Source organism: Macaca fascicularis, chromosome 17, assembly GCF_037993035.2.
Source record: "Macaca fascicularis isolate 582-1 chromosome 17, T2T-MFA8v1.1".
Taxonomy (NCBI): Eukaryota; Metazoa; Chordata; class Mammalia; order Primates; family Cercopithecidae; genus Macaca; species Macaca fascicularis.
This window is the reverse complement of record NC_088391.1, coordinates 8,582,780-8,605,355: the sequence shown is the minus strand read 5'-3', so window position 1 is coordinate 8,605,355 and position 22,576 is coordinate 8,582,780. Positions and strand designations below refer to the sequence as shown.

The window sequence follows — 22,576 nt, the reverse complement described above, 5'->3', positions numbered from 1 at the left end:
AATACACGTAGAAGCAATTAGTGAATCTTTATTATTTCTACATTTGCTTATTAAGTGTAGTGGGCTGGAGAACACTGTGTTAGCGAAGACGATTCTAAACTTAATCTCAATAGTCAAGAGCAAGGCATCTATTTTGAAACTGTATAATTGGCCAGGTGCAATGGCTCATGCCTGTAATCCCAGCACTTTGCGGAGGCTGAGGTAGGAGGATCACTAGAGGCCAGGAGTTCAAAACCTGTCTGGGCAATATATAGCGAGACTCCGTCTCTATAAAAGAATAAAAAATTAGCCGGGCGTGGAGGTACATCCCTGTACTCCCAGCTACTTGGGAGGCTGAAGTGGGAGAATTGCTTGAGCCTGGTCAGTCTCAGCTGCAGTGAACCATGATCTCGCCACTGTACTCCAGCCTGGGTGACAGTGAGACCTTCTCTCAAAAAAAAATTTCTTAAGTGTACTTGACTTTTCTCAAGGTTTGTCAACTTTAGCAACTACTGACATTTTGAACCAAATGATCTTGGTTGCAGAGTGCAAACTCTGTATGTAGATGGCTTTAGAATGTTCATAAGTTTTTTTAAAGACATAGAATGCTACTGTACAAATATAAACTGGGAGTTTTAAATTCATTTCCCTTTAGTGTCTTCAACTAGTTACAAGACCATAAATTGATGCTGATGTTCCATGCATTGTAGGATCTTTAGCTGTATTCCTGGCTTCTACCCACTAGATGCCAGTAGCAGCCCACCCCCAAAGTTGTGACTCCAAAAATGTCTCTCGACATTGCCAAATGTTTCAAATCAGTAATTTATCTAATCAAAGATGCTCCCAAGAAATTGATAATCAAAATATACTTTTAATTGTAAAAGACGACCCATTCACTAATGTTCTAAAAATGTAAATTTGTATATACCAACTTCATACAGAACATCTTATGGTATCTTGTAATATATAAATTAACAACAAGAAAAAATGAGTTTTACTTTTCTTGAACAGTGTTGCTTGGTAATTACATAAGTCTATGAAGTAAAAGTTTAACCTACATCTACCGGTTGCTTTAATTTTTCACTTAAAGACCAGACCAAAATCAAAACTTTAGAACTTCTACTTTTCAACCCTGAATCAAAGAATAGCTATAACCCTAAAATAGCACTGAGACAGTAAATGTTATTCTTATGAGTGTTAATGGACGATACTGATATATCTCATATTGTACTCAATTTGAAGAGTTGCCACTGAAATCAGTTAAAAATGTTTATTCTGAAAGATGCTACTACAAAGTTTACAGACTCAAATGCTTATGCTTATTCAAAACTAAGTTTACAGAAAACTTAGAAAACAGGTTGAATTGAAACCTGTAGATCATTTTATAATATTCATGAGCAACATTTTTTTTAAAGACAAAGGCTATTGTTTTAATATAATTTAAGAGCTTTAACATGATCCCCCTTTAGTGCTTTTAATTGTCACATGGCTGTAAACCAAAGATGCCCCCAAATTTTAAATGATCACTGATGCTACTTGAGCAGAAATTCTCAGGTGTCAGTACTTTTAATGTTGTGTACATCAAATTACAGTACAAAGACGACTATAAACAAGATGCAGCCCTCAGTTTCCATGAACAGCACACTACTACAGTAAACCGAGTTTATATTCCACCATCAAGTGTGGCTCTCCCATGACTTCACTTTGTGATGGATCTGAAAGCAAACAAAAACAAACATTTTAAAAGACTCTCAAAAGAGATAAATTCAATGATTCCGCTTACATGAGAATCCAGAACAGTCAAAACTAACCTAAAGTTATAGAAAACAAACCAGTGATTGCCTGGGGCTGGAGTGGGGTGACTGATTGCAAAGGGACCAAGAGAACTTGTGAGGCAATGAAAATATTTTACTCCTTTATTTAGGAGACTCGGCTCTATGTTGATTAAAACTCACAGAACTGTTCACTTAAAAACAGATGTACTCTACTGTATGCCAATAATATCTCAAAATAGCAGATTTAAAAAGAAAAAAGATTGACAAAGTTTTCTTTTTTCAAAGTTCTTAAGTTTTCTAGTGGCTTCCCACATGACTGGAAACAATCTCTTAATTCACAAAAACGTTTTATCTGTATCATCTTCTGATCTGTTGTATACACACAAATGTAAGTAAGAATTCTTAAAAAAGAAAACCTTTAAAAATCGTCACTTTTATGTTTACAGATGAGTCAGACAAAAGTCTTATTTTAACCGTGTTTATACACCTAAAAGAACTTTTAAAATTATTACCAAGAGTAAGCTTCCTAAAGACAGAGCCTTTTTCTTTGTCCTCTACTCCTCAACATAGGACTAGAAACAGAATAAAAACCTAATGAACTAAATCATAAAATCACTTTGTAAGAATGAATAACCCTGCACATAATAATGACGGCTACCAAGAGGAACAAACAGTTCAGTGAAACCAATGTGGATGTTTCCTCACTGGATCTCCTAAGAGACTGGAGATTAATAAATTGCTGTGTATATAAAAGGCACTCAAAACCTCAACTTAAAAAAAAAGGCAATGCCAACTATTTTTTGACTATATATGTTAGTATTTGTAGAAAGACACGTAGAACAGTCTGGAAGGACAGACTAAACCAAACTAAAACAGTAGGTAATTAGGGAACAAGAAAAATGGGATTGAGGGTCATTACAGAAAATCGAAGTTTCAATGGTAATATTTCAAATTTTTGCACAAAGAATATACTCATTTATGTAACTAAACTTTCTTCCACACCATGCTTTTTAAAGCTTCTTTAATAAAATGCATTTATTAAATAAATCACTTGCACCAAAAGACAGCACATCATGTAAGCAAGGCACTGGCGGGAGACGGGTTTTGCACCTGTTGTACCAAGAGCTCGCCATGAGACTCTGAGTGAGGACTGAGCCTCTGTGAGCTTCCATTTACTCATATTCCAGTTAGGGGATTAGAGTACATGAAAGTCCCCCTTCCAGCATTAAGAAAAAGTACATTTTTGATTTTACTAGTGTCCTTATATGTCCCTCCTAATCTTGTAAAATGTACAGGATTAACTTGCCTAAGTACTTCACTGATAAGCAGGCAAAAACGCCATCATCTCCAATACTGTTATAGTCTTTACAAAGTATTTAGATTAACAAGCTACTCTCTGATTACAGACTTAACACTGTGTTTCGTGTCAAAGGTGGTAAGAATGTGGTCAACAAGACCTTTAACTATGGATCAAGCATCCTATCAGGTACTGGGAACACAACAGTTAACAAGAAAAAATCTCCAGCTCTCCTGACATGTATATTTAAGTTGGACATATAATAAATAAGAAAAATATCAGATAAGTGTTATGCAAAGAATTAATATAAGGTAGGGTGACAAAGCAGGGACTACTTTAGATTAGGTAGTTGATATGGTTTGGATATTTGTCCCCTCCAAATCTCACATTGAAATGTGATTCCCAGTGTTGAAGGCGGGCCCTGGAGAGAGGTAACTGGATCATGGCGTTGAATACCTCATGAATGGTTTAGCTCCACCCCCCTGGATAAGTGAGTTCTTGTTCTGAGTTCACACAAGTTCTGGTTGTTTAGCTGTGTGGCAGCCCCCTCTCACTCTCTTGCTCCTTCTTGCCATGTAATTCACTGGCTCCCCCTTTGTCTTCTGCCATGGTTGTAAGATTCCTGAGGCCCTTACCAGAAGCAGATAGAGCACTATGCTTCCTGTACAGCCTGAGGAACCATAAGCCAAATTAAATTTTCTTTATAAATTACCCAGCTTCAGGTATTTCTTTATAGCAATGCAAGAATAGACTAACAGTAGTTAACAGAGGACTCTCTGAAAAAGTAATACTTAGGTTGGGATCTGAAAAATGAGGGTAAACTATTTGAAGAAGAAAGGAACAGCTAATTCAGGTCCCTAAGGTGAAGCCCTAAGTTATCCACATATTATGCAGTCACAGTTCCCGCAAGAAAAAAACTAGCCCAAATACAGTGGTCTCATTGTGATAAAAACCATCTACCTGGCCGGGCCTGGTGGCTCATGCCTGGAATCCCAGCACTTTGGGAGGCTGAGGTGGGTGGACTACCAGAGGTCAGGAGTTTGAGACCAGCCTGACCAAGATGGTGAAACCCTGCCTCTATTAAAATACAAAATTAGACAGGCGTGGTGGTGGGCACCTGCAATCCCAGCTACTTGGGAGGCTGAGGCAGGAGAATCGCTTGAACCTGGGAGGTTGGAGGTTGCAGTGAGTCAAGATCGCGCCACTGCACTCCAGCCTGGGTGACAGAGCAAGACTCTTGTCTCAAAAAAAAAAAAAAAAAAATCATCTACCTTGCAAACAGGTGATTTTTCCTAATAGCTACCTTAGAGAGACACAAGGAATGAATTTTAAAAGATGCCCACAAGATAGCAAGTGGCTTATTTTTTATTTTTTTGAGACAGGGTCTCTCTCTGTCACCCAGGCTAGAGAGTACACTGGTGTGATCACTGCTCACTGTGGCCTCAAATTCCTGGGCTCAAGTGATCCTCCTGCCTCAGACTCCCGAATACCTGGGACTACAGACACACACCACTATGCCCAATTAATTTTTAAAAACATTTCTGTAGAGACAGGGTCTCATCTTACCCAGGCTGGTCTCAAACTCCTCGGCTAAACTGATCCTCCCACCTCTGCCTCCCAAAGTGCTGGGATTATGGATGTGAGCCACCACACCTGCCCAGCTAGTGACCTTTTTTTTTTTTTGAGACGGAGTCTCACTCTGTCGCCCAAGCTGGAGGACAGTGGCGCGACCTCCGCTCACTGCAAGCTCCACCGCCTCCTGGGTTCACGCCATTCTCCTGCCTCCCAAAGTAGCTGGGACTACAGGCACCCGCCACCATGCCCAGCTAATTTTTTTGTATTTTTAGCAGAGACAGGGTTTCACTGTGTTCGCCAGGATGGTCTAGATCTACTGACCTCATGATCCGCCCACCTCAGCCTCCCAAAGTGTTGGGATTACAAGCGTGAGCCACCGTGCCCGGCTGCTAGTGACCTTTTTAAACATGTAATTCCATCACATTAGATCCTTACTTAAAACTGCTCAATGGCCTTCTGCTGCATTCTGAAGAAATTCTAAACTTCTTTTCGTGGTCTGTAGGCCATGGTTCATTTGTTCCTTGCTTAGCTTTCTGATCTCAACCTTATTCTATTCTCTACTTTACTCAAAACATGTCAGCTATATGGGCCTTCTTAAAGTGCTGGGAGACAGTTCTCTATTGGTCTCTCCATTCCGCAAGCTGGGAGCAGACGCACTAAACTGCCTTTGTTCTAGGCTATCTTTCCAAAATCGTTTCGCCTCAGAAGACAAAGAAGCACAGGACAGGCAGGTTGACTGCCAGTTGTAAGGCTGAGGTGGCCTGAACTTGGAGTTCCTTTCCTTTAACATAACACACTCAATGTACAAGGCATCACCTTACCCTCTTCTTAGCTGCCCCATAGGAAGCGGGGCTAAGGGAACCAAAAGAAATGCTGATACTGTGGCTATGCTACTGCTGCGAGTAAGAAACTCTCCTTTAGGAGTCTCTTGTCTTCTGCTAGCATTCGTGAATTCATGGCAGGTTAACAAGTTAGCTTGAAAGTAGAGTAACATCTCAAACTGTTCAGAGCTCTTCAGCTGTTCTCAGGTTACAGACCCTGCACATACTGATCTCTTCTGTCTGAAATATTCTCCCTCTACTTCTAGGTCAATGATTTCATGTTTCTTTCAGGAATCAACTTACGTGTTATATTCCCAGAGGTATGTGCCCTCCCAACCCAAAAACATCCTTTTTATTCCTAGAATTATCAAATTGTATATTTGTGTTAATGTGTTTATCTCCATTTGAAAGCACAGATATTTGTTTTGTTCACAGTTGTATATTCAGAGCCTAGCCCAGTGCCTGACACATAATATTTGACTGACTAGATAAATGTTCCTAAGTCCCTCTCCCTTTCTTTATACAGAATTACAGAAGCAGATTTTTAAATGAATGCTTTTATAACTAAAGACCTGAACTATGTCACCTTAGTAGTTTTAAATAAGGTCTAAGTTCAATGTAAAAGCTTAAGAATCCCAGCTTTTCCTGTATCGAAAATGCTCCCTCAGGGAAGATTCTCAAAGGAGGCTCACTAGACTTCTGTTATGTCCACAGCATTTCCTTACCGGACATCAGCAGCCAAGCAAAACTAATAAAACTTAATCCTGTTGGATATTTTTGTTTCTCCTGCACTGTTGGGGCATAGTGAGCAGAGGCAGCATTGGACAGGATTGTATTTATTTATCTTCCTCAGGACCAGAAAAAATAGAGGATGCTGCATGTATTGTTCTTACTTAAATTCATTTACAATTATTCAGGGAATTTTATTTAAAACAACAGATTTGGCCAGGTGCAACGGCTCACACCTGTAATCCCAGCACTTTGAGAGGCCAAGGCGGGCAGATCACAAGGTAAGGAGTTCAAGACCAGCCTGGCCAACATGGTGAAACCCCGTATCTACTAAAAATAAAAAAATTAGCCAGGTGTGGTGGTGGGCACCTGTAATCCCAGCTACTCGGGAGGCTGAGGCAGGAGAATTGCTTGAACCCGGGAGGCGGAGGTTGCAGTGAGCTGAGACCGCGCCACTGCACTCCAGCCAGGTGACAGCGCAAGACTCCATCTCAGAAAAAAAAAAAAAAGACAGATTCCTCTTTCCTATTTATCACCTGTAAAAGTACAAAAACTACGTTTTTTGGGGGCTACTTTTTAAAGAAAGATTTATCTTCCTGTTGTTTACAATGCTAGTCATAAAAACCCTAAAATCAAACTGAACAAACAAAAACACCACCAGTCACATCCCAACAATGTGAATTCTGTAATAATTATCACTGTTTAAGTTATCCTAGGAGTATTAAGACTGACGTATTACGCTTGAAGCTCAGGACATGAAGTGAATAACCACCATTACTAGACTGAAATGACTATATACCCTTAGAATTTCAAAAATAATTTTCCCTTTTTTTCTTTTTAAGACGGAGTCTTGCTCTGTCACCCAGGCTGGAGTGCATGACACGATCTTGGTTCACTGCAACCTCAGCCTCCCAAGTATCTGGGATTACAGGTGCCTGCCACCATGCCCGGCTAATTTTTATATTTTTAGTAGAGAAGGGTTTCACCATGTTGGCCAGGCTGGTCTCAAACACCTGACCTTAGGTGATCTGCCCACCCCGGCCTCCCAAAGTGCTGGAGTGCTGGGATTACGCATGAGCCACCGCACCCAGCAAATCTTCACTTTCAAAAACAGTTGAAGAATAGTTACTACCATTAGATTTTTATCTTAATGCAATGAAAAAACAAAGTTAACCCAATCAGCTGTAAGTTCCATGAGGACAAGAATTTTGCCTATTCTTTTTGCAGTTGTTTGCCTTTTAAATTACAACGGCTCCATAAAAAGGTGCTGAATGACACTTACCATTAAGAATATCCTCAAATCCAATAGTCTCATCATTACCCCTCAAAATATCCAATGAAAGATTTGAGCTTGAAAGAAATGGAAGACGCTGAACCTTTGGGGAAAAGTATGAAGGGACAAGATTAGAAAAAATTAGGGGAAAATGACAGAATACATAGTGTAATTTCATGTTCTTTATTCTTTGTTTGAAATTTCACAAAACCAAATAAAAGATGAATTTAACAAGGGGAAAAAAACACTAGTTCATATTTTAGACACAAACTAAGTTGTAAAGACACTGAAATTATACTTTTCATTAACACTTAATAATCCTACCTGGTATGCATGTATTTTGAGGCTTTGCTTCTACTCAGGAAAACTACGGCACATACCATGTGATGAAATGCAAAATCCCAGAGCTTAACATCACGCCTCATTCCTGATATATGTGGGATGATCAAATTCCTGAAGAAAAGTCCAACTCAATAGGTTGCCTAGGCTGGTCTCAAACTCCTGGGCTATAGTGATCCTCCCACTAAAACTGGGATTACAGGTCCATATCACCAAACCAGCTAATACAGATAATTTTAGATATTGCCAAAGACTACCAAAATAGGTGGTCTTTGACTAAATGATATTAGCATTTTAAAAATAATCACACCTTTAGAATCTAAGAGGGCAGTTTCTCACATTTCTCCCCCCTCCACAAAATGTATCCAGACTAAATATATTATTTTCAATTACTAATGTCCTATAGAGATATTTAAAATCTTTATAGTGTGGAAAAATTTCTCTAGATTGTCAAACCTAAAAAAAAAAAAAAAGGAAGTGGGAGGAAAGAGGAGGAAGAGGAAGAAACAAAAATAGGAACCTGTAAATTAAACCAGACAGCAAGGGGTCTTGTAGTTAGATCAGAGGTACAGTCCCAAGAATGCATCAAAAGCAAGGAGGAGCAGGCAGCTGTCATATATCTTGACAATCCAAAACTGCGAAAGTATAGAGATAAGAAAAAAAAAAAATTCTGGGCAAAGATATTTAGACCAAATCGTATTAAAAACTTAAGTCCAAAATTTGAGCAATCTGTAGTTGAAATCTGAGTAAGAGGAAAATAAAAAGGGAAGCTAACAATTTTGTGCCAAACGTAATTTCATTTAACCTTCAGAATAATCCTGTGCTACTCTTACTGTTCTCCTTATTTCGCATTAAATTAAAAAATCTGAGGTTCAGAAAGTTCTCCAACTTACTCAAGTTCTTAAGACTAGTAGATGGATAAGCCAAGATTCAGCCTTAGGTTGCTCTGACTTAAAACCATGCTTTTTAAGAGCTTTATCTTTGGAAAACAAGTAGCTTCCAGAATGACTTAGCTAAATACAATTGATGGCATTAGCGGAATTTATCTTATTATTATTTTTTTTGGAGATGGAGTTTTGCTCTTGTCGCCCAGGCTGGAGTGCAATGGTGTGATTCTGGCTCACTGCAACCTCTGCCTCCTGGGTTCAAGCAATTCCCCTGCTTCAGCCTCCCGAGTAGCTGGGATTACGGGTGTGTGCCACTACGCCCAGCTGATTTTTGTACTTTTAGTAGAGATGGGGTTTCAACATGTTGGTCAGGCTGGTCTCAAATTCTTGACCTCAGGTGGTCCACCCTGCCTCGGCCTCCCAAAGTGCTGGGATTACAGGCATGAGCCAGCCACCCCCCATGGCCAACAGAATTTATTGAAAAAGACAATTTAGCTCGGTCAGAGAAAGGAATCCACACCAGTAGGAGAAATGTGTGCAAATGCCTAACAGTGAAAGAACCTAATGAATTAGGAAACTGCAAGTTGTTTAAGAGGATATGAAGTGTGGTGGGAAGCAAGAAGCCAATTCATGGACAGAGCCACACTAAGGCGCTGGGTTTTATTTTTACTTTGAGGGTAAAGTGAGGAGAGTGACATAATCGAATCTGTGTTTTACAAAGATTATTCTGACTAGAGTGTTAACAAGGATTGGAGGGGCAGCAGGGATGAGTGCTGCAGTAATCCAGATGAAGTCTGGCAGGGTCAAGAACTAACGTAGTAGCAATGGTGGGGAGAGCAAGTAATAAACTGAATGAACGATTTCGGGGAACAGGGGAGGAGGTTAGGATGGGTGCCAGGTGACATAACCAAGGCTAATTATCCAATTTCTGCCTTAGGCAGAACCTATTCATACGGGATAAGGAGTATGTGGGGGATTATGAGTTATTCTGTACTTGTCCATGTAAAACTGGAGATGCCTGTGGGACTTCCAATTGGAAAAGTTTATAGGTTTATAGCTCATGAAAATTGTAACTTTGGGGTCATCAACATATTTTATGTTTTGAGATGGAGTCTCACTCTGTCACCCAGGCTGGAGTGCAGTGGCACGATCTCAGCTCACTGCAACCTCCAACTCCCGGGCTCAAATGATCCTCCCACCTCAGCCGCCTGAGCAGCTGGGACTATAGGTGTGCACCACCAAGGCTGGCACATTTGTTCTATTTTTTTTTGTAGAGATGGGGTTTCGCCATGTTGCCCAGGCTGGTCTTGAAGGCCTGAGCTCGAGCAGTCCTCCTACCTTGGCCTCCCAAAGTGCTGGGATCACAGGCTTGAGGCACCAGGCCCAGCTGGAATCATCAACATATAATTGATAACTAAAGCCACAAGTAGGAAACAGGGTGAGGAAAGGACTAGAGATGGGGCACTAACAAAACTGGCATTTTAGGAAACAGACAAAACAAATGGAACCTACACAGAGACACCTGAGAATAAGGATTCAGAAAGAAGGACATCAGGAAAGCGTGGTGTTCTAAAAGCCAAGGAGGTGGGAGGATAGCTTGAGGCCAGGAGTTTAAGACCAGCCTAGGAAACGTAGCAAGAGCTACAAATAATAATAATAATGTTAAAAACTAGCCAGGCAAGGTAGCACATGACTGTAGTCCCTGCTACTCAGGAGACTGAGGCAAGAGGATTGCTTGAGCCCAGCAGTTCGAGGCTGCAGTGAGCTATGATCATACCACTGCAGTCCAGCCTGGATGACAGAATGAGACCGTCTCAAAAAAATAAATACAAAGTAAAAAAGTAAAAGCCAAGGGAAAGAGGAAGAAGCCACTATTAGTGTCAAATGCTACAGGGAGATCAAGTAAAGTGAAGGTAAAAATGTCCACATTGTTCAGGAGCAGCTTCATTGGTGTCATGGGAGACAGAAATAGTGGGTTAAATAAATAGGAGGGAAAGGAGTACAGAAAGCAAATGTAGACAACTTTTCAAGAAGCAAAAGCACACTCAATGAGAGACAAGTTACTATAAAGGAATTTGAAATTGATACAATTTTTTTTTTGTTTTAAAAGACAACAAAGGTTAAAATGCTACTGCTGAGACAGGGCAAGCAGAGAGAGGTTGAAGATACTAGCTTTAGAAAGGATCACTGATAAAGGGATTTTCCTGAAGTAATGTAACAGGATATTATCCAAAGCACAGGTAGGAGGGCAGTTCTTAAACTGGAAGGATATTTTCCAAGTACTTGTTCCTTAACAACAGTTATATCCAACTATATACAAATTGTATACTTGACACCTCCACTTGGATATTCTTACAGGGATCTCAAATTCAATGTAATCCCTTAAAAAAAAAAAAAAAACAGAAAAACATGAAAGCAGATGCAGTTAGTTTTCAGACACCAAGCCTGTAATTTGAAGTTTTCCATTTAATAACTTCTTTTTTCCCTCTATGAAGTAGAAATCAAGGCCATATCCTAAAAAGGGAGAGGGAAGTAGAATAGGTTGTAAGGTAGATAAGGTATAAATAGCTGTTATGAAAACAGAAGAGTCCTCATGAATGATATTGACACATATGTAACAGAGATCCATTAACTCACCTGCTGCACTGCCTTGAATTCCATCTGTAATTTTAGTGGAGCAAATAGACCCTGAATGTTTCTCAGTGTGGAAAAATTCATTTTATCTTGGTTGAGCTGGAACTACAAAAGACAATGTAATTTTAAACATTACACTCAATACTCTGCTTTCAAAACAATTAGCAAGTGGCATATATATAACATAATAGTTAGAAGAAGAATTTTAATATCCATACCTGTAATAAAAACTAAGTATTTTTAGTATTTTTTCTGATAAAGTTTAGACCACATATGTCTATATTTTATTTAGCATGCAGGTGTACTTTTACGAGTGTAAAATTACTACCATAATTCCAAATTTATAAACGTAATAAATTAAGGAATGTGTCTCCTATTTCAAAAGTACATTTACAATACATAATCATATTTTAGTGCTTTTGATTAAAAGTACTGCAAAACTAGCAAAGGCATAATTTGAGATCCAGAAAATGTCACATGCACTGACAAAAATAGTTAACTTCTAAGTGTGAAGGTATATATTTAAAAGAATTCAGCAAAAGAAATAATCCAATCACTAAATCATCCCGTTAATTAAACTATAAACTCCACTTATTTTTGGCATTCGCCTCGGGGAAAAACAAACATCTCTCAAAAGTTTATTCAATTTGTATTGGGTAATAGTCAGTAATTTTTTTTCCTGGAATCATACTTTTACTACGTACTGATATTACATTTAGGGAACTTTGACTATAACTTAATGTATTTCAGGCAAAATGAATCAACTTGACTCATGGATTCTAAAACAGTTTCCAAAAATGGCTCCTAAGGATAGTGAATGTGATATGCAAAACAGACTGTAACAAAGATTTGTCTGAGCTAAGGTGATTATAATGAGGTAAAGTCACTTCTTGTCATTATTTTTTATTACATGCTACTCTCTTGATAACATTGTCTTCTAACAGTAATAAAAAAGGTAATTTTAATCAAAAATATATTGAGAGATTAGCACCTACTTGGGATATGACGATGAAGTTTGAAAGTAAGGTGACTATCAAAATGCTTTTTAATTACTTTAGCTTGACATAGCAAATTTTGACAGATGGTCCTTAGGGAGAACCTGCAGTATTTTATTATGGGTATATGATCTGAAGTTCTAAGTGAAGGGTTTGCTTTAAATATTGGTCTATCCTCATAATACAATTTTATTTTAAGAGACAGGTCTTGCTATGTGGCTGGAGCGCAGTGGCTATTCACAGGCACGATCATAGAGCACTACAGCCTGGAATTACCAGGCCCAAGCAATCCTCTGCCTCAGCCTCCCACGCAGCTGGGACTACAGGCACACCCCACCACACCCAGCAGTAAATGTAATTTTATGTATAAAAATTCAAAATTCAATGTATGTAAATTTTGATGAATACAGCCATCTTGTAATGTGATATTAATACTATAATTATCAATCAACATGTTAAGTTAGCAACCGTGTGCAAAATTAGGCTCTGTGGCAACACACAACACAACAAAACTGAACAGTCTACCTTGGAGAAGACTATAATCCAGTTTGGAAGACATGATGTATAGATCAGGGCTTCTCAACCCTCCACACTACTGATTTCTTGGGCCAGATAATTCTTCACTGTGGCGGGCTGTCCTGGGCACTGTAGGATGTTTGACAGCATCCCTGGCCCCTACCCAATAGATGCCAGTATTACATCTCCCCACCCCCACCGCACCACTGGTGACAACCTAAAATGTCCTCAGACTTTGCCAACTGTTCCCTCTTGGGGGCAGGAGGACGATCCTCCCCTAGTTGAGAACCACTGGTACAAAAGATGATGGTCATCTTCCCTTACTATCACCACTCAAGCTCCCAATCATGCAGAGCTACTAGAGGCCAGCAATATGCCAAGGATGGGCTATTACTAACTCCAGATGAGAAGACTAAGGCTTAAAGAAAATCAAGCAATATGCCCCAAGTTTACTTAGCAAAGTGGAATGCCCAAATAGTTCCACTACACAATCCATGCTAAAGGATTTATAATAGTGTCACATAAAGAGTGAGACTGCCATTAGCTGGCTAAATGATTAAAGAAGAGACACAGTAGATATAAGTCAAGTCTCAAAAAGATCTCTGAAGAATCTCTAGATTCTTCACAGTTCCGGCCAGTCTCACTCAGATTTGTCAGTTTCTCTTAACATGTACTGCTTAGAACTAAAGCAATATTCCAAATCTAATAGCCAGACTAATATACAGGAAAATAAAATAATCTCCCTTGATTTGAGCCCCATCTTATTAACAAAGCCCAAGACTGCATTAACCTGTCTTTTTAGTAACTAATGTAATCTACTGGCTTATACTGAGTATACAGCCAATTAAAATAGTCAAGTTTTACACAGCAAGTCACTTTACCCTGCCCAAAGGTGTAGAATTCATTTTTCGAATCCAAATGCAGAACTTCACACTCACCTCTATAAATGTTTTTCTTAAATTTTGGTCTAAACTTTGGTCTATTTTATCATCATGATATAGTTCAATTATTCACCAGAATGAACTATCCTTCTCAACCTTTTCTCCAAAAACCTGATATACATTCTTTCTTTGGTTGGCCACAAGTCCTTGAAAAATACTTATCCCTCCTATGTGTCCATCTGAGTACCTAAGATGTAGACAGAGGCCAAAAAGCCCTATCGAAATATTCCCTCCAAACTGACTATTCTTTAACCACTGTTCTCTGGGTAGTTATCGACCTCATATATTTTACCCCACACTACTTTCACTAGGTTCATAATCCACCGTATAATCCTCAATCTTATCCCCTGTCAGGTAATTTGATCCCTTGACTGACCTATATGGCAATTTAGTAAAAGAATGAACTAAAATTAATTTGCGGAGTTCATTCAGATGCTGACGATCACCGCTTAAACTTTATTAAATGCTCACAGCTCACTCAACAGTCCACGTAAGAAATGGTTTCAGCAATCAGTGTTATCACAGACAATCTTATTTTTCAGTAAGATCCTTTATACAAAAGTGGAATATGTATCCATCTACAAGCAATGATCATTTCTCCCATTAGTTCTCAAAGATGATCAACTGTGCTTTTATAATCATACTTACATACTTTTAAGTATACTCTGGGTTGTCAACTTCTGCACCTGAAACCTGGATTCACTTAAAGCGACTAGGAACTTTTTTATTTTTCTCATCTAATTTGAACTTCAATTTCACAATTACATTTTGTTCTACTCTTTCTTATAGGAAGATCTATCCTCTTATTAGAAAGTAAAAGAAACAAACAAACAAAAAATACAGACCAGTTTTCTGTTACCTAATGACTGCATCACCTTCCCCAAGTAGTCAGAAACTTTTTTCTTCTTCCTCTAAATGTTTATTTAAGAATCCATTAAGTTGTGTTTTGGACATGTATACATGCTATCCTCTCTTTAGGAGTAAACTTTCTGATCTAAAACTCTTCAAAAGTCCCTCCTCTTCTATAACGCCTTCCAAAAAAGCCCTCAGCACAGGTGACTGTCCCATGCTTGGTCTTCTCTAGCATTTTACGAAGTCTTCTCCTATCCACTGCTTGTCTTCCTCATTAAATTTTAAGTTATTTAAGGATGGGGATTACGTCATATTCAGCGAAGTACCTACTGTGCCTAGTGGCTGTGTCCTACAGTAACTCGGAAATGCAGGACTTGAGAAAGAGGTCAAAACTAGAGATATGAACTTGGAAGTCAAGAGCAAAAATGGCAGGAAAAAATATAAAAGAAACAGCATTATTAAAAGAGAACATTCCTGTGAGAGGAATGGAGAAGTGGATCACCCTTTGGAGATATACATTAAAAAGGCAGGGAAGGATGCATAGAAAGGGAGCTTCAGAAGAGCAGTATAATTTTTAAGTCTATCCTACAAGGGGTTTGAAAATAAGGCCCCATATTCTTCATGGGCAAATCCTCAGTACCAAAATTGCTTTAATAAAATGAAACCAATATTACTAAAAGTATTTATCTATTGGAAGATAAAAATAAGGACACAATAATATACTTACATTTTTTTCTGATAATTCAAGAGGATGACTAGGCAAAAGTTCATTTTTCACACAAGAAAAACTGAAAGGAAATTTAAAAAAAAAAAAATTTAAAGGAGATTAAATATCACTCAATACCCACAGCTCAAAATCGTATCTATAAAGGGATGGCATGAGAGAGTTTTTTGGGGTAACAAAACTGTTCTGTATCTTGACTGTGGTGACAGTCATACAAATTGATAAATGTGCTAAAAATTCATAGACCCATACACCAAAAGGAAAAAAAAAAAGTACTATATGATAATTTAAGAATGTATCCATTATAGACATTGGTGGTCAAGACTTCAATCACTAGGGAAAACCTGCCAAAATCTGGTGCTACATCTAGAAGAAATTTAATGAATGTATGTTTATTCCTCAAAATAAGATAATAGACTATTATTAGGCCTATTTTATCTATAAGGACACCGAGGCATTAACTATGTGATTTGTCCAAAGGCACACATCTAGTAAATAGTAGAGTCAGGATCCAAACCCAGGCCGACTGAATCCAGAGTTTAATCTCTCAACTGCTATGTTCTAGCGCCTCCCAAAGAAAAGCGAATTACTCTAATAGTTAAGACAAGAAGGCAAATGGCTAAGTTGTCAGTAGTAAAAAAATAAATAAAAAGAATCCTACCAATTCATGCTCATGGGCACCACTGTCTAGGAGGATGCCCTACGTTGAGAACCTACTACTTTGATGAGATACTTCTTCCACTACAGAAAATATCTGAGCCTCTTCCCCTCTGCACCCCACGTAAGGTATATTACTTGCCGTCTGCCAACTAAATACACATGTATAGCCTATCGAAATACTTAAAGAATATTGTGAAAAATAATTCACAGAAACATAACAAAATCAAAGTCGTAATTCCCCCATATACCCTTTCCGAAGAAGATCATGACTTTCAAAAGGTCCACTTGCTGAAAGTTCAGTAACTGGAATACTGTCCTTGAGCTCAGATCCAAGTCCCCTGGCATTCTACAACACAAATAAAAAACATTATTAAATAGAAAAAAATTTAAACACACACCTAAGCAGCTATGTCAAAAATATTGTTTAAGTAGGAGACAGAAAAATAAGAGTCCCTCAAAGAGTCCACAGACTAGACAATTACAGCAAGCCTTAAACATTATGATATGATAGAGACACACATGGTATAATGAAATAACAAATGTAAGAGTGGGAAGGATTCCCGAGGTGATCTCTGAATGCTGTCAGTTTGAAAGGCATTCCAGGAAAAAATAACATGAATAAAGCTATGAAAATATAAATGAACAAGCTTCAGGTAGTTTGAGATGACTGGCTAAATGTATGTTTCCAGTGAGGCAGAAGTAAAGGCTGATGAAATACAAAAGTGCAATGTCTTACATGCAAAGAAATGTGGGTTTTATTCCGAAACCGACAGCCTCTGAAAGGTTATGGCATGACTGAATTTGTTTCCACTGGAAAAACCTCTCTCTTAGGTTAGAGTGTTTAACACAGAATAAAAAAGTTGAGGACAGCATCCTCAGGAACACTATTCCTTGAGGACAAGAAAGAACAACAAAGAAATGGGATTAACAGACAGGATGGCTAAACAAAAGTAGTCAGAGAAGCTGGGAAAAACAGGGAATTTCAGAAAATGTTTGGTTTCTATATGAAGATGGCACTACCTATAAAAACTATGTGTATCTAATCAGGATAGTATAAAACAAAACAAAAAAGACAGTGCATTTGGTATGGCGTATTATTACCCTACACTCCTGTGAAATGCACAATCACCAGATATTTATTAGCCGTCTATTATGTGTCAGGTACTCCGCTAGATACTGAAGATACATGTCTACCTCCCAGGGCTTCATCTTATGAAGATACATTAAACAAGCAAAGAAAAACATGGTGTTACAACAGGCAAAGCACGAGATGCTAACTTTATTTATTTATTTACTTTTTCAGATAGGGTCTTGCTCTGTCGTCCAGGCTGGAATACAGTCGAACAATCACGACTAACTGCAGCCTAGACTTCCCGGGCTCAAGCAATCCTCCTGCCTCAGCCTCTCAAGTAGCTGGGACTACAAGCATGCAACACCACGCCTGGCTAATATTTTTATTTTTTTGTGGAGATAAGGTCTCAACTATGCTGGCCAGGCTAGTCTTGAACTCCTGTGCTCAAGCGATCTTCCTGCCTCAGCACCCCGCGAAGTGCCAGAATTACAGGTGTCAGCCGCCATGCATGGCCCAAGATGCTAACTTTAAATCACTTGTTGCTCAAGTCCAATATCCCTACGATTCTGCAGAAAAATGTAAAACAGCTACAAGTAGTTTAGTATCAAATTTTATATTATTCTAGGAGAAAATATTGTGAGAAGTCAGCTTTGAACTATTTCTTATTCGTCTGTATATCTGATTTGGTCAGGTATTTTATCCTTTTCAGGGTTTCTTCATTATACCACTCTTGCCTAGCCTATCACGCAAGGATAACTTCAACAGCATTCTACTGGGTCTTGCTGCCTTTAGACTCACCCATTTTCCAGTTCTGCATATCAAGGTTTTCCTCAAGCACAAAACCTCCTCCAACAAAACTGCTATAAAATTTTTGTTGGTTCATCAATGTGTGAAGCACAAAGTTCAGACTCCTTAGCCTGGACCTAAAGAACCTGCATAATTGGTTCCAACTCCCCTACATACAAGAAGCCATGGTGGACGAGAAAAAGAATCTGGACTCCAGTGTGGACTGTCACTAACCTACTTTGTGACTGCCAGCAAAGCACCAACCTCTCTGGCCTTGTTTACTAATCTGCACCAAGGAGCTGAACTCCTACCAGGACTACACATGCTCCTTGATTTATGATGGGGTTAATTCCCAATAAACCTATCTTAAATGGAAAATATCAAAAGTCAAAAACACATTTAACACACCCAACCTACTAAATATCAGGCTTTAGCCTAGCCTACCTTAAACGTGCTCAGAACACTTACACTAGCCTACAGTTGGCCAAAATCATCTAACACAAAGCCTACTTTATTAAAAAGTATTGGGTTATTTCACGTAATTTATTGAACACTGTACTGAAAGTGAAAAACCGAATGGCTGCATGGGTACTCAAATATGGCCTCTACTGACTGTGTATGGATTTCACACCATCATAAAGTCAGAAGACTGCTGAACCACCACAGGTTGGGGACCTTCAGCAGAGCTGTGTGATTGTTGCTTTTCAAAGGTATCTTCTATTACTTCCCTATATGAACATTCTCCTCCTTCTGGACTGCTTTATTGTAAAGTGACAGAAGATTTCAATGCACAAAGAAAACGTGAATTCTGACTTCTGGATTATCGTCATTTTTTCCAATTTCCTTCTGTAAAATATCAGGATTAGTGCTCACCGTTTCTAATAAAGGAAGGAGCCGAGAAAGGCAAATCTACGAAAACCTAACTATTAGTTACATTTGAGAGTGCCTATAAAACTTTTTAAACAATGATTAGCAGTATTTACCAACAAACTTTCTAGATTTGGATGGATGGCCTACCAGCAGTACCGGTATCAGAGTCTGTGGCAATGGTGACTCAGTATTCTTCTCAAATATTACAAATTCTAAGTTAAAAAGAAAGAGAAAGTGGTGGGGAGGAGAGGGAGGGAGGAGATGTACTAACAATAATGACAAACGGAGAATAGCAACTGTCTGGTTTTTTCCCCCTCTAACACCTAGCACACTACAAGCTCTCAAAAAAGTTTGTAGAGCAAAGCTGCGTTACACAAATGCGACCTATAGTTGTGGGTTGGTTACCAGGCAGTTACAAGGGCGGGAACTGGGGGAGATGAGGAGTCTGAGGACTCTGGGCTCTCAGAGGTTACCCCTCAAGGAAAGGGTCGGCGGCGCCACCCCACAGAACGTTGCACTTTCGCGGCTGCCTTTTCCACATCTGCGCCAAGTAAGGGGAGGAGGTCTGGGCCTGCTGGGGTCTAAGGGATGGAAGGGCGCAAACCGAGCTAAGAGGAGCAGGATGAAGCCGAACCGCTGCTAGTGGGACCAGTGCCGCAGCCGGGTCCCAGCGACAGTCACGACCCACCCAAACCCCGTGACTCGACAGATTATGGCGCCCCAGGGCCGGCCTCAGCCCCACGCTGCCGCCGCCGCCGCCACCCGGGGAGGGGTTGGGAGGCTACTGCCTGTTTCTGCCGAGCTACAGTCCCGAGCCCGCGTGGAACTCCGGCCGCCCGGGTACCCACTCACCATCTTCAGCAGCTCTGCGAACACCCTGTCTGCCCAGTTACCGTCAGTCGACCCCGCGGCTCACTTCCGTTTCCGAGGGCTGCCCCCCCACATCCGCCGGAAGTGCGTCCGTCCGGGCGAGGAAGGAAGGAGGGCGCGGGACGCTGGAGGGAGCTGCGCGGGGCCGAGGCTCCCACGCTTGCAATCCCCAGGGACCGAGGGCCAAGGGCGCAGTAAGGGTGTGGCTGGGAGGAGGGAGGGGTCGGGACGAGACGTGCCTGAGGGGAGGGAAGACACGGACTCTGGTTTATTAATAAACATCTACGGTCTGTACGGCATTTTAAGATGTGCAGTGTGCTTTTTGTAGGTACATCGCCTTATTTAACACAAAATCTTTCTGAGGTGGCTATTACATTTCACAGAAGGGTAAACGAGGCATAGGTGATTTGAGTGATTTGCTTGAGATCGTTCGGCTAATGAAGCAAAATTGGGACACAAGGCTTTTGTCATTTTTTAAATACGTATTATTCTGGTATGTTCCGAACCCTGTGCTGAGGCTAGGAATACAAAAAAGGACCAGGCTCGTGTGGCCTCTGGGCTAGAGGAGCATGGGTACTCCGGAGGCTGGAGGGGAGGAAGGGGATGATAGAGACTACAAATTAAGTAAATGTGATCATGACCGACTTGTGTTGGGCTCTTTGAACTGCATATCAACACAATTCTAAGTGCTTACATCCTTTATCGCCTTTAATCTTTTCAATAACCTTACGAGTACAATTGACAGGTGAAGAAACCGAGACATGAAGAGGTTAAATAAATATGCCTAAGGACGTATTTATGAGCTTACAATCCATGGTCATAACCCTATACTGTATTCATACTGTATTGTTCAAATATAATGTAATAAAACAGACTTATAGTCTGCTACCACAGGATGGAGACACCTTAAGGAATCTTTGGACTGATAGCCAAAGGATAAGAGCGAACTAGTTTGGGGTAGTAGGGTATTTAAAACAACATTACGTGCAGATCTGCTTGTGCAAAAACGGTACTGGAAAAAAGGCCTAAGTCTGGCTGAAGTTCAGAAAGTAAAGTGGAGAGTACTGTGAGATGAGGTTGTAAGTAGATGGAGGCAAGTGGTTTTTGTTGTTGTTTTTGTTTGTTTGTTTGTTTTAAATACTGGTAGGGTTTAGCTGTGTTGCCCAGGCCTGCGTTGAACTTCTGGGCTCAAGCGATTATCCTGCTGCAGCCTCCCGAGTAGTTGGAACTACAGGCATGCATCATGGGACCTAGCTACAAGTTTTTTACGCAGCCTTTGTAGGCAAGATGAAGGGTGAGGCTTTGTCTTTAAAAAGCCGTGGAAGGATTTGAGAGAGAGAGGGAAATTATAAGGCCATGTATGTTATGTATATCCACGGCCGTGATCATACAACTTTGGAGTTCCAGATGTTAAGTGTTCTGCCCTGCTGTCCTTTAGGTGTCTTCTGGTCCTTCAAAACAACCATGTTATTAATCCTGAGATTTGAGTTGGAGTATTTCGTTTGCATCTTTTTTCTTTCAGTTCCACCTAATGAGAAATTGTAAAACTGCGAATCGTTTTTTAAAAATCATTTTAACGTTTGCTGATTGCTCACAGTTCAATGAATATGTATTGAACATTTGCTTGATATACTAGATTCTGGAGCTATAAAGAAGAAAAGGACATTTCCCTGTACCTGAGATGTTTCTATTTTCCTGGGGAAATAGACATGTAAACAGATGCTTAAAATGCAGCATGGGCCGGGTGCAGTGGCTCATGCCTGTAATCCTAGCACTTTGGGAGCCCGAGGCAGGCAGATCACTTGAAGTCAGGAGTTCAACACCAGCCTGGCCAACATGGCAAAAGCCCATCTCTACTAAAGATACAAAAAAAAAAAAAAATTAGCCAGACCTCGTGGTGCATGCCGGTAGTCCCAGCTATTTAGGAGACTGAGGCAGGAGAGTCGCTTGAACCCGAGAGGTAGAGGTTGCAGTGAGCAGAGATCGCGCCACTGCACTCCAGCCTGGGTGACGCAGCAAGATTCCATCTCAAATAATAATAAAATAAAATAATAAAATACAGTATGATAAATGCTTGATAGAGAAAGGGGCTAAACCAGAACATTGTTGGGAACAGGAGAAAACGGCATTCACGGAAGAAGAATGTGGAAAGGCAAGAGATTTGTGAAAAGTCATGCTGTTATCTGAGTAATGGCAAACATTTCCCTGTGGCTGGAGCTGTGGGTGAGCAGGTGAGCAAAATGAGATGAGGTTGGAGGGACAGGTTGGGGCCAAAATGAAGGGCCTTGTGTGGCATGCTGACGTTTAGGGCTTTTTCTTACAGACAACAGGAGATAATGGAGGTCTTTTCACAAACATTTGGCATTAAAAAAAAAAAAATTCTGGTGGCAGCATGAAGGACAGACTAAGATTAGGAGAAAGTAGGAACCAGGATACCATTTAAGCCACTAATGGTACACTAAGGTAGTGTCACATATTGGAAAGGTTTTGAAAAGGAGGAAAAAGCAGGAGTGAACCTAAGAAATACTAGACTTCAAAAGACAGCCGGAAGAAGGGGAGCCTGCTTTAAAGGCTATGCCATCTTAGAATCAAAAGGGCAAGAAAGTATTGAGAGGTTGGAAAGTAGTTAAAAAGAAGCTAAAAAGGGATCCTAAAGTCCTGAAAATAGGCTTTTGGTGATCAGTGTGAAGAGTTGTTTTAGTGGCTCAGCAAGGAGAAAATTCCCCTTGAGTCTTACACCCAAGTTTATATCCTATTTTAAATGGTCTGTTACAGTATTAACTAATACAGGGTACTTTTGAGTATGCTAAATACTTAAGAAATAAATTAGATTTGATTCTGGAATGATTTAATTATATTTACTTAAGCTTTATGTTAAATAGCTTAGAGGATAGAATATTAATAATGATAGCTAACATTTGTTACCTGTCAGGCCAGGGTTTAGTTCTTTGCATATATTGTTTCAATTAATCCTGTGAGGT

General features: G+C 39.8%; 1 protein-coding gene across 3 annotated transcripts; it reads right to left on the bottom strand.

The window, feature by feature from the left end:
• Window positions 1-830: 830 nt before the first annotated feature.
• Window positions 831-19,634, bottom strand: POMP (proteasome maturation protein). 3 transcript variants are annotated; one of them, XR_012426781.1, is made up of 7 exons: window positions 19,578-19,634; window positions 16,246-16,343; window positions 15,341-15,401; window positions 11,313-11,414; window positions 7,830-7,978; window positions 7,459-7,552; window positions 831-1,694 (listed from the first exon to the last, which is right to left on the bottom strand). XR_012426781.1 is itself a non-coding variant. In XM_045377617.2 (6 exons), the coding sequence occupies exons 1-6, from the start codon at window positions 19,578-19,580 to the stop codon at window positions 1,627-1,629; spliced, it is 426 nt and encodes a 141-aa protein (XP_045233552.1). In that variant the 5' UTR covers window positions 19,581-19,634; the 3' UTR covers window positions 831-1,626. The 3 variants fall into 3 exon arrangements, 2 of the variants coding, with proteins under 2 accessions (XP_045233552.1, XP_073877897.1); XM_045377617.2 differs by lacking the exon at window positions 7,830-7,978; XM_074021796.1 differs by lacking the exons at window positions 7,830-7,978; window positions 15,341-15,401; window positions 16,246-16,343.
• Window positions 19,635-22,576: the final 2,942 nt, after the last annotated feature.